At 41.6% G+C, this 15,589-nt stretch overlaps 1 protein-coding gene across 17 annotated transcripts in view; it reads right to left on the reverse strand.

Annotated features, from left to right (window-relative positions):
• The window catches only part of LOC6041618 (sodium/hydrogen exchanger 3), a 133,305-nt gene that overhangs the window by 58,846 nt on the left and 58,870 nt on the right, over positions 1-15,589 (reverse strand). For all 17 annotated transcript variants that reach the window (XM_038251225.1, XM_038251220.1, XM_038251219.1 and 14 more), the window contains one exon: positions 13,705-14,008. In XM_038251225.1, coding sequence (XP_038107153.1) covers positions 13,705-14,008 — 304 coding nt within the window. The remainder of the gene's footprint in view (positions 1-13,704; positions 14,009-15,589) is intronic.

Raw genomic sequence — 15,589 nt, forward strand, 5'->3', positions numbered from 1 at the left:
TAGTCAAAATAGTGTTTAGAGAGGATTTATCAAGTCAGTCATACGACACGAATTGAGTGAGTGTAGTTCATTTTTTCACGTCTCTCATTCTCCAGCAGCCGACCGGCACGAGTCAGGCGGTAGTGGTTGAACGGACACAGTAGGCTTACAGTCACATAAAAACGGAATCGACGTAACACCTTATAATGTGGCCCTCTTAAACCTTGCGGTTTCGTTAACGGATCCACAGGTGTGTATCGTTCTTTTTGCGACAAGACTCCGCCTCCCGGGTCTCCTAAGTGTGAAGGTATGGCACGGGGAGAGGGCACCGAATACCTATATTTTACACTTAGAATTTTTTTGCGTCCGCCTCGGGATTCGAACCAGCGACCTCTGGATTGTGAGTCCAGTGCGCGGTCCGATTGATCCACACAGGCAGAGGCTTACAGTCACATGCTAGCAGTGAACTGACATTTTGGTTTGCTTCATGTGTACGCTGGGTTGGAAACATTTTGCAGGCCTGGATACGACCCTTAGTTGCTGAGATATTGCCATGCAAAGGTTTAATAACAAGAAAATTGATGTTTTCTAAGTCTCACCCAAACAACCCACCAGTTTCTAATGTCGGTATCTCAGCAACGAATGGTCCGATTTACAATGTTAAAATATGAAACATTCGTGAAATTTTCCGATCTTTTCGAAAAAAATATTTTCAAAAATTTTCAATCAAGGCTAACATTTAAAAAAAACCAAAAGTTCAATATTACGCCCTTTTGATGTGTTAGTCTTGATTTAAAATTTTTGAAAATATTTTTTTCGAAAAGATCGGAAAATTTCACGAATGTTTTTATATTTTAACATTGTAAATCGGACCATTAGTTGCTGAGATATCGACATTAGAAACTGGTGGGTTGTTTGGGTGAGACTTAGAAAACATCAATTTTCTTGTTTTTAAACCTTTGCATGGCAATATCTCAGCAACTAAGGGTCGTATCAACAAAGTCCGAAAAAGCAAAATATAGAGAATTTTCTCAGCTTTTCAAAATTATTTTTTCAGAGGTGAGAAAACATGGGCACTAATTTTTAAAAATGAAAAACTGTGACTTTTTTTCAAAAAAGTTACATAAAAATGGTTATAACTTGAAAACGGTGCACTTTATCAAAAATTCACTACAACACTTTTTGATTGCAAATTCGATTTTACTTCGAAAAATGAAGTTGAAAAATTTTTGCGATCAATATTTCGAATTTTTGAAAAAATCTGTAATGATTCAAAAAATCATAACTCGGTCAAAGATTTTTTGCCCATTCTGGAAATTTCTGAAAAGTTGGCATTTGATGTCCTCTAAAAAATATCAAAAAATAAAAATAGTGTTTTTTTGCCAATCAAGTTTTAGTGACAAAAAGTTAAATAAAAAATCACCAAATTTTTTTTTACCGTGTATCATTTTTTTCAGTGTAGTTCATATCCATACCTACAACTTTGCCCAAGACACCCAATCGATCAAAATATTCCTTCAAAAGATACAGATTTTTGAATTTTCACATATCATTTTTGTATGGACAGCTGCCAAATCTGTATGGAAAATTATGTGGACAAACTAATGATGCAAAATGGCTTCTTTGGGCATACCGAAGGCACCAAAAAAGTTTCAGCTGGATTAAAAAATACAGAAAAAATCGAATGACCGAAATCTCAGAGAATTGCTCTTATTGAACATGATTTTTGCATCCATAAACCCCTCGGTCATTTCGGTTTGTTTTGTTTTTTGACGTTTGTCGGCTTTTTAGCTGGGCTACGGCCCAGTTAAACAACGCCCAGTTACCAAGTATATGCAAATTTCAAAAGGGCCAAACATTCAATACTACGCCCTTTGTAAATGTTAGTCTTGATTTAAAATTTTGAAAGATCGGAGAAATTCACTAATGTTTCATATTTTAACATTGAAAATCGGACCATTAGTTGCAGAGATATCGACGTTAGAAAATGGTGTGTTGTTTGAATGATATTATAAAAACCTACCGTCATCAGGGGTGACATTGAGTCTGGGGGGTGAGATTGGGTCATACAAAAATGCTGAAATTTGTATGATCCGATCTCACCCCCCAGACTCAATGTCACCCCTGATGACGCTGCTATTTTTTTTTTTGCCTTTATTTTGGCAGCCACGCTACCGTTAGAAGTTCATAAATAATCAGGAATGGCCAAAGTGTCGTGTGGCGTGCCCAGCGTGAAATTCTGGGTTCACTCCGGTACCAGTCTGTTGACAACAGCAGACCTTGACCGAATCTACTTTCGCGTGAGAAATGTCGTCGTGCTTGTGGTCTAGGTCAAGTGGCGTGAAGAAGCGCTCAATTTATGAGTCATTCGCAGTTTTGGGTTGGGCTGTTTTTTTTTGCATTATTAGCTAAGCGGGTTTTGCCCTTCTTGAGAAAATCAAACTGAGGTCACCTCTGGAGTCCCATTAATTTCACTCTTGTGAGAGATTCAAGTCTCAGCAATTAAACAAATCGAATTGAATTCTCCCACTCGGGGTGCCAAATGAAGCTTGACGAGATGGGCCGAGAACTCATCGAAACGCCTGTCGTATTTGAATTAAGATTGATACCAATTCAATTACAGTGTCCACACGCCACCTAGTGACTGTAGTGTATAGTGTAGTAGTGTGGTGGTGCTACCACTGGCCATAATTGCTCTGGAGCAGAGGAGAAGAGGCCATCTACGCCCCATCTAGGGGCCATTTCACAGCCAGCAGTATTGCGGATGGTCCCGAGATTCTGCTGCATGCGGGTTCAGTACCGATCAAACTCGAATCGAACTTTATTTATCGGTATGTGATATGACGATATAAGAGATGAATTTATGCGTTCAACCTCGTTCCAAATCGTTGAACCGTCGACCCACCGAGTTGTCGTCGATGGCCACACTGGACGTCCAGTTGTCTGCAGAAAGTACGAAAATAGCACCAACGCCACCAGAGACTGCGATAGAGAAATGGGCATTTAAACATTCATTCAACTCGGGCGCTTTTATTGATTCATAAATAATGGCCGCTTGAAAATTAAAAATAAAACCGCAGAATGCAGCTGCAAATGGTGGCGCATTCGATTTGGGTGTCCCTCTTCAGAACAGGGAGGATCGTACCCTCAAATGAAGTGAGGGGGAAATTGAAATAATAATAGAGTCCAGATCGATCATTTCAATTGATTCGTATAGCCGTGCTGAATGTTTGATTAATAATTCTGACGCTTCGTGAATTTGATGCTGACGGGGATGGAGCTTGGTAACGAATTCAACCAGAGTCAATTGAATTGTGACAGTTGTTTATATTTAAACAAAAATGTTTTTTTTACTGACCTTCCTTCACGAGATTTGAAAAAAGTTGATCAAGAATACATGAAAAAAATGACATAGATCGAAAAAAAAAAAACAGATTTGTGGGTGTCGAAATATGAAACACAAATTCCTAAATATGGTTTTCAGAGACGCCAAAAGTACAACGCGTAGCAGCTACACAGTAAAAAAAACTGTGTTATTTTGGAAGGTACCACATTTATGATGCAACATTCCCACAATTTAGACTGGAAAAGTGGTTAATTTACACATTTTTAAAGGTAAAATTAAACATATTTTCAGACATGGAAGATGTAGCCATTACCATGATCAAATTTATTATTACCATGATTTGTTCACTGTGTCTGACATATACAGTCATCCACGTCAACTCCCACGAAATCGAAAAAATGTCCTTTCTGCACTTCAATATTAAAGAATAACATTTCGGACATTTAAAAAAGGCTAAAATCATAAAATTTTGTCGTTTTGAAATAGTTTGCTTGATTTTAAAATATTGAAAAAGTTCCGAGAGTTTAAAAATGAGACCAATAGCTACGTGGGTGCTGAATAGTGGTTCGCAAAACGGCCTCAATTTTGAACTGTCAAAGTGGAACCAATTTACTGTTTGTCAAAGGTAGAGAGTATTGTTATCGATCATTCAAATTTTTTTTTTTTTTTTTTTTTTTGCAGGAATGAAAAGTGTATGGCTTTTAAGGACCTGGAGTTGAAGTCAAGAAATCTTAAGAAAGTTGAAGGCAAGATCGTCATTTTTTTATAATCATGAATAGAAGTTGTTTATTGTGCGGTTGTATCCATCCAGAAGTTGTCTTTGTTGTTTGATTCTATTGAAAACTTGTTTAGTGAAAATCTTCTATTTGTTGGATCAGCTTCGCTAGAATTTGCGAAGTTTTGTCGCTGGCCCAGAAAGAGCTGCAGGAATCCAAAATCAGCTAGGGAATTTATCCATGACATCGGAGAAAAACTAGACAAAATAAAAGACATACTACTGATAATAAAAAAGCTCATTTACTAGTAAGAAAAAAGTCATGCTTGTGCTTGAACAGCCTCCTACTTTGTAGATGTAAACAAAGTGGTATCATTCGAAAATCACGTTACGCATTTTATCTATTCATCACCCAGATAGCTACCGAGATATCGACAGTTGATAAATGTATGCTTATTTGAAAACATCTAAATATATGTTTTTTAATTAATTTTTAATGTAATGCTCTACCTTGGAAACTGTAAGGGGAATTTAGATTTTCATAAATATAAAAAGAAAAATTGCTAGGATTTTCTCAGCCATCTGATTTTTTTTTACAAAAATGGGTTCTTGAAATAACTTTCACTTGAAAGCAGTATGTTTCATGGTAAACAAAGGTAAGGGACTATCCATAAACCACGTGGACACTTTTTTGGAAATCTCAAAAATCAAACCATCCACATTAACGACCCCCGGGTCTTTTGTGGTCTCTATTGCAAGTTTCTGCTCGAACCTAGGAGTCCGAAGGCTTGAATGGGGAGAGCACCCAAACCTCTTTTTACTCCAAGGAACCTTCCACCCCAGTGTTTGAACTGACGACCTTTGGATTGCGAGTCCAACCGCCGCCAGCGATTCCACCGGAGTAGGCTTGGTTTGGTGTGTTGTTTGTACTTATGGCATGGAGACGACTCCTACACCTGGAATGACTTAACGGCCTAACAACCAAGGCCGGGACCGACATTTTACTTCCTCATCCGATGGAAGGTTGCAGCAGATGGGAATCGAATCCATAATCATCCGCTTACAAAGCGGACAGCGTAACCATTCGGCCACGCACTGCCACAAAAAAATCTGTTACCCCTAAAAAAAATTTGTATGGATCGTGGACAATCGCCATACCCCCCCCCCCCCTCCCTAAAGTGTTCACGTGGTTTATGGATGGTCCCTAATTGACGTTCTTTTTGGTTGTAAACATGCTTTTGTTCTTATAAGGAAAATGGTCTTTAGACATTTTCCTATTAAATAGTTAAAAGTTAAAATAACAAATTTTAATAACCAAAAAAATAGTTGATTTTGGAAATCAGTATTTTCCAGCATCCCTGCATAACTTTGCTCACTAAATCGATCAGAGAATTCCTTCTCGAGTAAAGATTTTCTTATATTTGTTTACAATTTTGTATAAATAGCTGCCAAAATTGTATGAAGACGTGTATAGTACACCCAGTGATGGGACCATCCGTAAACCACGTGGACACTTTTTTGGAAATCACAAAACCGCCCCCCCTCCCCCTCCTTCCCATCGTGGATAATTTTCATACAAAACAATTTTTTTTGTGGACAACCCCCAAAAAACAAAAAAAAAATATTCAAAACACAAATTTTCATTTAAAATTTCAATTTGTTTGAATCTTTGTACGGTTATTTTTTAGATTGTAACAATACTACACATTCTTGAGTCTTGAATGAGGTTGAAACGTTACTCTGAAAACATTTTTTGGTCTCCGAAAAGTGTCACCGGAGCAAAAACAACGCCATTAACCGAAGGATGTGTGCCAGTGCAACCTGTGCTCAGTAAATTCCGCACTTTGCACTGGTCGGCAGATGCACTCCCAACAAACACCGCACATGTTTGTCCAAGTGCTTGATCAACCGCCAGGACGGTGAAACGGTGTGTCAACATACCCCTCCTGGATGATATATTTCAAACCATAAAATAACTAATTTTCCATCAAAGAAATATGTATATTTACGATGTTGTTTGCAAATAAACTTGAGCACACACACACAGAGGGAAAAACATCACCCGTTAGCTTGCAATAATTTTCGCCCGAGAATCTTTCGTGATAACAATCCATAAAGTTGTCACCAAGGCTGAGGAACTGATGGCATCGGTATCGATTACTTCTGAATCAATAAAGTGAGTCAAACGGGTGGCGTTTGCTGCCAGTTCTCGAGCCAAGTGGTTTGGAAAAAACAGAAAACAAGTCACACACGTGCAAGTACGCAGCAAAGCCATCCTTTACGCCGCGCCAAAGGTATGTCGTGATGAACAACAACATGGTGCGCGGAGATATCATTCTCTCACGTATCAATTCCATCTGGGAGATGCAAACTATTGCTACTGTTTTATCTATGTTGGGGGAGGAGGGGAATTCCACACAGAAAAAATAATATAAATTTGGAAGCTGTAATTTTTGAAGGTTGAATATTACCTCTTTTATGATGTAATTTTACCTCAATTTAGACTGAAAAAGTGACATTACACCAGAAAAGTGGTAAAATAACACATTTCCAGAGGTAAAATTACACCTTTTTTCTGACATAAAAGATGTACCCCTTCCCAGATGTAATATTACCATGATTTTTTTTCTGTGCAGAAAAATGCGGTCTTCTGCAATCTTTTTCTACAATAGTGATGTAAGTTCAATTGTAGACATTACGTTTGATTGAATATCATTAGATCGAAATCAATGAAGCTATTAAAAAGTTAATAAACTATAATATATGACTATAAAAGGCAATTATTCGACGAATTGTAAAGAAAAAAAATTACATTAACTGTTTCAGTATTGGCTTGTTTAGCAATTTGATGCCTCTATGCTCTCTTGTACTTGTCTTGTACTGGCTAGAATTTCAATCTAGTTAGCACAAAAGATCACAGAGGCATCGAAAACATGAGGAATACCATAGCTTAATGGACCTTATCAAAACTCCAGAAATAAGTTCCACTTAGGAACATTATTTTTGATATTTCACTTTTTAAATTTAAAAAATCTGCAAATTAGAGCTCAACATTTCTAGAGTTTTTTTGACGAAGAACTTCGTCTTAGGGCTCTATACAGGGTAGCAATCCAAAATTTCGCGAAGCGAAATGAAACGCTTTGGTTTCACCTTCCCCTCTCGGCAAATTTCCCCTCTTCTTAGCGCACGCTGGTTGGTTGAACAAACGTTTCCTAATCAGTCAATCGAGAGACGTGAGATTGATGTATCTAAAATCACCCCCACTCTACCTCATAATTTTCGGATCGTCGACGCGGCAAAAAGCGAATAAGGTGATGTAGGAGAATGGGTGCAAAAAGGCGGGGCATACGTCCCCGATCTAAATTAACAAAACGCGGCTCGGTCGGTCCCGAAAATTCATTCTGCTGCTGGACGTCGACGAGTCAACATCAGGAGCAGATGGCCTGGAGGCCCGGTAGCAGACGGCTTGGAGGCCCGGGAGCAGATGGCTTGGAGACCCTAGAGTAGATGGCCTGGAGGCATGGACACGCCAAGACATGCCAGCCGGCATGAGCGGGAGTTGATTATTGGAACTGGCAACCACCTGGAGTGGCCGGAGGCCCCGGGGATGTTCCGATAAGGGGACTTTGCGGAACCATAAGAGTTGGGACAATATGGGTATCAAACTTCAGGGATTTTGATACTGGACATGAAATTTGACATTTTGGCAGTAGTGGCCACCACCTGGAGTGGTCGAAGGCCCCGGGGATGTTCCGATAAGGGGACATTTGCGGAACCATAAGAGTTGGGGCAATATGGGTATCAAACTTTAGGGATTTTGATACTGGACATGAAATTTGACATTTTGGCAGTAATGGCCACCACCTGGAGTGGTCGGAGGCCCCGGGGATGTTCCGATAAGGGGACATTTGCAGAACCATAAGAGTTGGGGCAATATGGGTATCAAGCTCTAGGGTTTGTGTGTTGTGTGAATGACTCTTGTAATAAATTTTATTGTATGCAAAATATTTCTTGAAAATTGTTCAATGCCGAAAGTTTAACAGAGAATTGATGAAATGATTTCATATAAACTGGCTCGAAAATTTTGCTATTACGATTAGCTGAAGAAGCGTTTGAAAGTTTTAATTGTTATCAAACGTCAAAATACCATCTTTGAGCAAAAATAAATAGATCTTACGAAATAACTATTTCTTGATTGATTTTGTGGCCAAGAAACGCAAATATTAAAAACTCTAAAAATTGCATTTACTTTTTTGTCCGAAGTTCTTCGTTATAATGGTTATGCCTGTAGGATTACCACTGCACCTTTTTTTCAAAAAATCTTATCACAGTAAAAAAATGTGTGAATTTGGAAGATGTAATTTTGGAAGGTTATATATTACCTCTTTTATGATGTACTTTTACCTCAATTTAGACTGAAAAAGCGACATTATAAGAGAAAAGTGGTAAAATTACACATTTTTCTGACATAAAAGATGTACCCTTTTCCAGATGTAATATTACCATGATTTTTTTCTGTGTAGGCTTGGGATTTTCTATGCGTATCAAACCTTTAAAAATTCTAGATATGTTTACTGCTCACAGAAAAAATGGTAATATTACATCTGGAAAGGGGTACAGCTTTTATGTCAGAAAAAAAATTTAATTTTACATCAGAAAATGTGTAATTTTACCACTTTTATGGTGTAATGTCACTTTTTCAGTCTTAATTGAGGTAAACTTACATCATTAAAGAGGTAATATTCAACCTTCCAAACTTACAGCTTCCAAATTTACACAATTTTTTACTTGTTGGGTTACCTCAAAGGAATAAATCGATCGGGTTGGTATGCGAACAAATTGAATAACTATGATGAATGCTTTTCTCCAAGATAAAGCTATTAAGGTAGTGGATGGTGCAGAGAGCTCCAGATGCGAGCCGATCCAATCGCCGACCCGATTTTCGGGGATCCAGGGATTGGAAACTCGGGACGTGGAACTGCAGGTCTCTCAACTTCGATGGGAGCGACCGCATTCTTTCCAACGAATTGCGGGTCCGCGATCTCGAAGTCGTGGCGCTGCAGGAGGTGTGCTGGACGGGAAGGACCACCGAGTACGGGGTTATACTATGTACTGGAGCGGCGGCGATACACACGAGCTGGGGACAGCTTTTATAGTGTTGGGCGAAATGTCGAAGCGCGTGATTGGTTGGTGGCCAGTCAACGACAGAATGTGCCGGTTGAGAATCAAGGGCCGATTCTTCAACCTGAGCATCATCAACGTGCACAGCCCGCACATGGGAAGCGACGCCGATGACAAGGACGCTTTCTACGAGCTTCTTGACCGCGAGTACAGGAAGTGTCCAAAACACGACGTCAAGATTGTCATCGGCGACTTAAACGCTCAAGTCGGCCAGGAGGAGGAGTTTAGACCGGTTATTGGGAGGTTCAGCGCCCACCAGCAGACGAACGAGAACGGCCTACGACTCATCGATTTCGCTACCTCCCGAAACATGGCCATACGTAGTACCTTCTTCCAGCACACCTCCTATACAAGTACACCTGGAGATCACCAAACGACACGGAGACGCAAATCGACCATGTTCTCATCGATGGTCGGCACTTCTCGGACATAATCGACGTCAGAACCTACCGTGGCGCGGACATCGACTCGGACCACTACCTGGTGGTGGCTAAGCTGCGCCAACGCCTGTCTGAGGTCAACAAGATCCGGTACCGTCGCCCGCAGCGGTATAATCTGGAGCGGCTCAAGGACCATGAGGTCGCTACCCAGTACGCGCGGGAACTCGAAGCTGCGTTGCCTGACGAGGGTGAGCTTGCCGAAGCCCCTCTGGAGGCCTGCTGGAGCCATATGGAAGCAGCCATCAACGCAGCGGCATCGAGCGCCATCGGGTACGTGGACCGAGTTCGACGGAACGGCTGGTTCGACGAGGAATGTCAGGCGATTTGGGACGAGAAGAAAGCAGCGCGGGATAAGTGGCTGCTGCAACAACACCCGTGGGAACAAGGAGTCGTACAAACAGTTGCGAAGACAGCAAACCCATCTCTTTCGGGACAAGAAGCGCCGCCTGGAAGAGTTGGAGTGCCAGGACATGGAACAGCTGTATCGCTCCAACGAAACGCGTAAGTTCTACAAGAAACTTAGTCAATCCCGGAAAGGCTTCATGCCGCGGGCCGAAATGTGCCGGGATAAGGACGGAGGCATCTTGACGGACGAGCGCAAGGTGATCGAAAGGTGGAAGCAGCACTTCGACGAGCACCTGAACGGCCCAGAGGCGGAGTACCAGGGCGACGGGGGAAACGACGTCAGCGGTATGGTGGACGGCGGGGACGAGCCAGCACCCACGATGAGGGAAGTTAAGGATGCCATCAAGAAGCTGAAGAACAACAAAGCAGCGGGTAAGGATGGTATCGGTGCTGAACTCATCAAGATGGGCCCGGACAAGCTGGCGGCCTGCCTACACCGGCTGATAGTCAAGGTCTGGGACACAGAACAGCTACCGGAGGAGTGGAAAGAGGGAGTAATATGCCCGATCTACAAGAAGGGGACAAGTTGGAATGTGAGAACTATCGAGCCATCACTATTCTCAACGCGGCCTACAAAGTGCTGTCTCAGATCATCTTCTGTCGTCTGTCGGAGCGAGCAAAGGATTTCGTTGGGACGTACCAAGCCGGTTTTGTGGAGGGAAATCGACGACGGACCAAATCTTTTTGCTACGCCAAATCCTCCAAAAATGTCGCGAGTACCAGATCCCGACGCACCACCTGTTCATCGATTTCAAAGCCGCGTACGACTCGGTCGATCGCGATGAGCTATGGAAGATCATGTACGAGAACGGCTTTCCCGGGAAGCTGATCAGACTGGTGAAATCAACGATGGATGGTGCACGGTGCAGCGTGAAGATTTCGGGAGCGATGTCCGACCCGATCGAATCGCGCAAGGGACTGCGACAAGGCGACGGTATCTCCGGCCTCTGTTTCAACATTGGGCTTGAAGGTGTCATGAGGCGAGCGGGCTTCAACATGCGGGGCACGATTATCAACCGGTCCAGCCAGTTCATCTGCTATGCCGACGACATGGACATTGTCGGCAGGACGTTCGAGGAGGTGGCTAAGCGGTACACCGAATTGAAGCGGGAAGCGGATAAGGTTGGATTGAAGGTGAATGTTGCGAAGACGAAACATCTGCTGGCAGGAGGAACCGAGTCCCTTAGGGCTCGCATAGGACCGAGCGTGACGATCGACGGCGACGAGTTCGAGGTCGTGGAGGAGTTTGTGTACCTCGGATCATTGGTAACGTCGGACAACAACTGCAGCAGAGAAATTCGGAGGCGCATCATCACCGGTAGTCGTGCCTACTATGGACTCCACAAGACCCTACGGTCTGGTCATCTTTCCCGGCGTACAAAGTGTACCATGTACGAAACGCTGATAAGACCGGTCGTTCTCTACGGGCACGAGATGTGGACGATGCTCGAGGAGGACTTGCAAGCGCTTGAAGTTTTCGAACGGCGAGTGCTTAGGACGATCTTTGGCGGCGTGCGTGAGAACACTGTATGGAGGAGAAGGATGAACCACGAGCTGGCGCAACTCTACGGCAAGCCAAGTATTCGGAAGGTCGCCAAGGCTGGCCGGATCAGGTGGGCCGGACACGTCGCGAGAATGCCGGACGCGCTGGATGCGCGCCAACCGAACCAGACTATCAATCCGGTGAAGTTGGTGTTCAATTCGGAGCCGGTTGGAACGCGGCGGAGGGGCGCAACGAGCAAGGTGGTTGAACCAAGTGGAGGAAGATCTGGAAAGTGTGGGAGTTCCGCAGCGGAATTGGAGAGAAGCAGCCCAGGACCGAGTTAGATGGCAACGCATCTGGAGACAGCTCATGACCCGGAGGTTGTACGAGCAGTAAAAGTAAAAAAGTAAGGTAGTGGATGGTGTCATTAGCACTTGGTGTAATTACAGTCAACGGTGATTCTAGATACGCAGCAAAATGTTAGTAAAGTGAAATACAACTGAATCATAACATATGTCAAATGCATGTTTAGAGAACATTTTTTTTTTAATTTATGCATTTTGAATCATGATTTTGATGTTTTTCAAATATGGCCGCCAAATGGCCATAACAAATATTACAAAAACATGGCCATGATCAACGACGACCAACTTTATTTAAAAAAAAAATATAATAAAATCGAGGTAACTCGTGTTATTTACAAGCAAACCGCTTATGTGTATACATATAAAAATGTATTGTCGGCTCTATAACTTTGTAGAAAATTGTTGCACGCTAAAAAATAACCTTGGAAAGTTACAAAAACTCGATATTTTAAAATGAAAAAAATGTTCTTAATGAAAAAAATGACCAGTTTTAGTTATTGCAGATCCGAAAAGTACATTAAATTATTCATTAACTGACAAGTCACAATTTTTTTTACAGTCAAGTAACAAAACAAAAGGCAGAGTTTTTGAAACTATTTCTGTATTTTTTGGTAAAAAATATGTTTTTCTAATTTTACATAATACTCTAATTAACATAAAATTTCCAAACCATCACCATTTCATGCTGCAAATTATTGAAAACATGCCTATTTTCGTATGTTAGAAAATGGAAGGGAGCATACAGCCACTCCGTCACGAGATATCGAAACATGGAGCTTTGATTCGTGATCAGAGCCAAAAATTACTCTTTGGGACAAACTTTTCTCAAATGCGAAGAAGGGTCGGAGCAACTGCTGTGTGGGTTGGCGGATAGTTATCAAATTACAATTGATTTTTTTACGATCCAAGATTGAAATTTTACAATTGAGTACGATAATCAGCACAAAAATCTCAACACAACCAAGAGTTATATTAATAGCCCAAAATGATAAAAGGTTTTCGCAATCATCATGAGAAATCGTTATCGCCCGGTGCATAAACTCCGCCAAAACAACACACCAAAATAAACACAAATAAAGCGATTCTACCCCCCGTTTCAGACCTCCAACATTGAACCGTTTGCGATGTTGCGAAATTAGAGACCTCCTCCTAGTCTCACCAGACATCGTTACATTGCCCCGGGGCCACGCGACTGCCACGCGCGCTCTTCTTCAAATTGAGCCTGGCGCGATGAATGGCGTAAGCATATTTTTTACTCCTAAATGGTAAACACGTTTATGGACGGAGAGTCCTATTCCGGGTAAACAAATGCTCCTCCTGGCCCCGAGACTGGTTCGGCTGTTTACACGTTGCTCGCCCTCCGGCCAAACCATTGAATGGACGCCCTCGCTCTCAACCGTAGATCTCTGATGGACAGCGAATGATGCGGTTTTGGGTAACTCAAGTAGAAAGTGTTTTCAAAGGGTAAGTGGAACATTTTCCTTGCTGTTTTGTTTAGATTTTTATGAGTTTTTATAATGATTGAATAACATTTGTTCTTCATCAATCATTTTCTAATTGCTTTCATGTAATGTATGGAACGATAATAATATCACATAAAGTAAATGTCCCTTCACCCTACACAATTTCTAAGCGCAAATTACACCCATCCGTTCCGCGCCGACGTCGGACTTCATCCTTCAATGACCAACTGACCACAACACCCCTCGACTGACCACCCCACAGTAGTCGGAGTCATTAATGTGTCAATAATTAGCCCTAGCTACTAACCGCCCACAGCCATCACTCACCGATTTTCGCTATACTGGCCGACAGGATCCACACGCCAATCACGAAGGGCGTCTCGACGCGGGAAAATTCCACCTGCGCCACTGGATATCGTTCCACCTCGTGCCCTCCAGTGGCATGGCCATCCTCGTCGTGGCCAGTTTCACCATCCTGCCGCGAGGAACCACTGCCTCCTCCTGCTCCGTCCGATGGCACCGTCGAGGACACTATCGAGGCCAGCTCGGCGGATCGTTTTAATTGACTCTCGCTTGGCCCCAGGGAACCGAAGCCGGCCAGCCCCGGCGTGGCCACCAGCTGTTCCGACGACTGTGGAGGAGAAAGCAATAACAACGGATTAATGAGAATGTCAGTGGAAATGAGCTTTGATTGGAAGTTTTCATGACACTTTTTATATAAGCAATGGGATAGCTGGTAGTATTGAGTAAAAAATCTGATTCTAAAATTCTAAAATTTTTACGATTTTTCCCATAAAAACTTCAAGCGATTAGAGCAGTGGTTCCCTACCTTTTTTTACCAATTCCCCCCTTGGATTGTTTCCAAGAACTTCATTCGCCCCCCCCCCCCCCTTCATTTTTTAATTTAGTATTAAATCACGAAAATAATAATTTAGAGATTAATTTATGTAGAAAGATAGCAAATTTCACTACAAAATATTGTTTTTACTCTTGCAACAAAAAGAACAAATTCTTAACGATTTTTATTGACATTTTTTCATGATCTTCTAATTTAAAATAGAATGTCAATTTATTCTTCAAAAACTGTTTTTGTATTAAGAAAATTAAAAAAATCACAGTTTTATTGCAGGCAAACTAACTTTACTAAACTACTCTTGTCAAGATTATTTGATGATCCTTTTTTCAAAGCAAAAGTAATAAAAGAGGATACAAAACCTCACAGATATGTTTATTTTCAAATTTGATTTTCAACGAACTGTTCATGTTAAAAAAAAGTCGAAAATTCTTATGAAAAAACTTTAAAAGAAAGAAATTTAAGTTTCTAGCAAAAACATTCAAATACTAAGAATGGCTCCAGGGGGAATTCCTCACCGGTTGAGAAACACTGGATTAGAGGGAGGGATTCCTGTGGTCAGAATGAGCTCACATTTGGAATTTGGCCTTGTGATGGGCCAATCTTTAATTTCAGGGGATAGCTCGGATTTGGACACCCAACTTTCCATTAATTTAATGATTGTGTTAAGTGCAAGCTTAAAAGTTAAATATGATTTTTTCCAACATTTCGTCAGTTCGACGTCGTCGTGCTATCTTGTCGCACCCGCCATTTTGACGTTCCGAGAAAAAACGCGTTTTAATGTTTGACCTTGAATATTCAAAAACGAGAGCACGCAATGTAAACAAGAACAAACACGTTTTGTTTGGCTCACCATTCTGTGCATTGTCCCAAAGTTTGGTTGAAGTTGGTTGCTGGAGTCCCGAGTTATAAATACAAATGTTTACGGTAGTCTAGCTTGTACGTGCGACAAACGCATCCTGACTTTCCTGGCCTGAAATCCCTTTGGCCTTTTGTCGCACTTACATCAATTTTTATGGAGTGACAAGATAGCACGACAAGATTGAAACTACTTTCATATATAAAGTGACAAAAATGCACGGAGTTTTTTCGGTTTTTGTTGAATATCTCAGGATTGAAATCGAATTTTGGGGATCTGTGAAGGTCAAAAGGTGAGGCATTGTGAGCTGCACAAAATGGCGTTCTTAACTCAATTTGGCCCAAAATGCACGTACGACAAGTTAGCACGATGGCGACGAGTTGTGTGCTATCTTGTGACAACGACCGTTTAGTACTTTTAGAGAAAATCGATTTTTAAACCCAAGTAGCACACTTTGTTCACCAAAAGATTTCCGAACTTGTTGTTGAACTCATTTACTA

This window comes from Culex quinquefasciatus, chromosome 2 (genome assembly GCF_015732765.1).
Source record: "Culex quinquefasciatus strain JHB chromosome 2, VPISU_Cqui_1.0_pri_paternal, whole genome shotgun sequence".
NCBI lineage: Eukaryota > Metazoa > Arthropoda > Insecta > Diptera > Culicidae > Culex > Culex quinquefasciatus.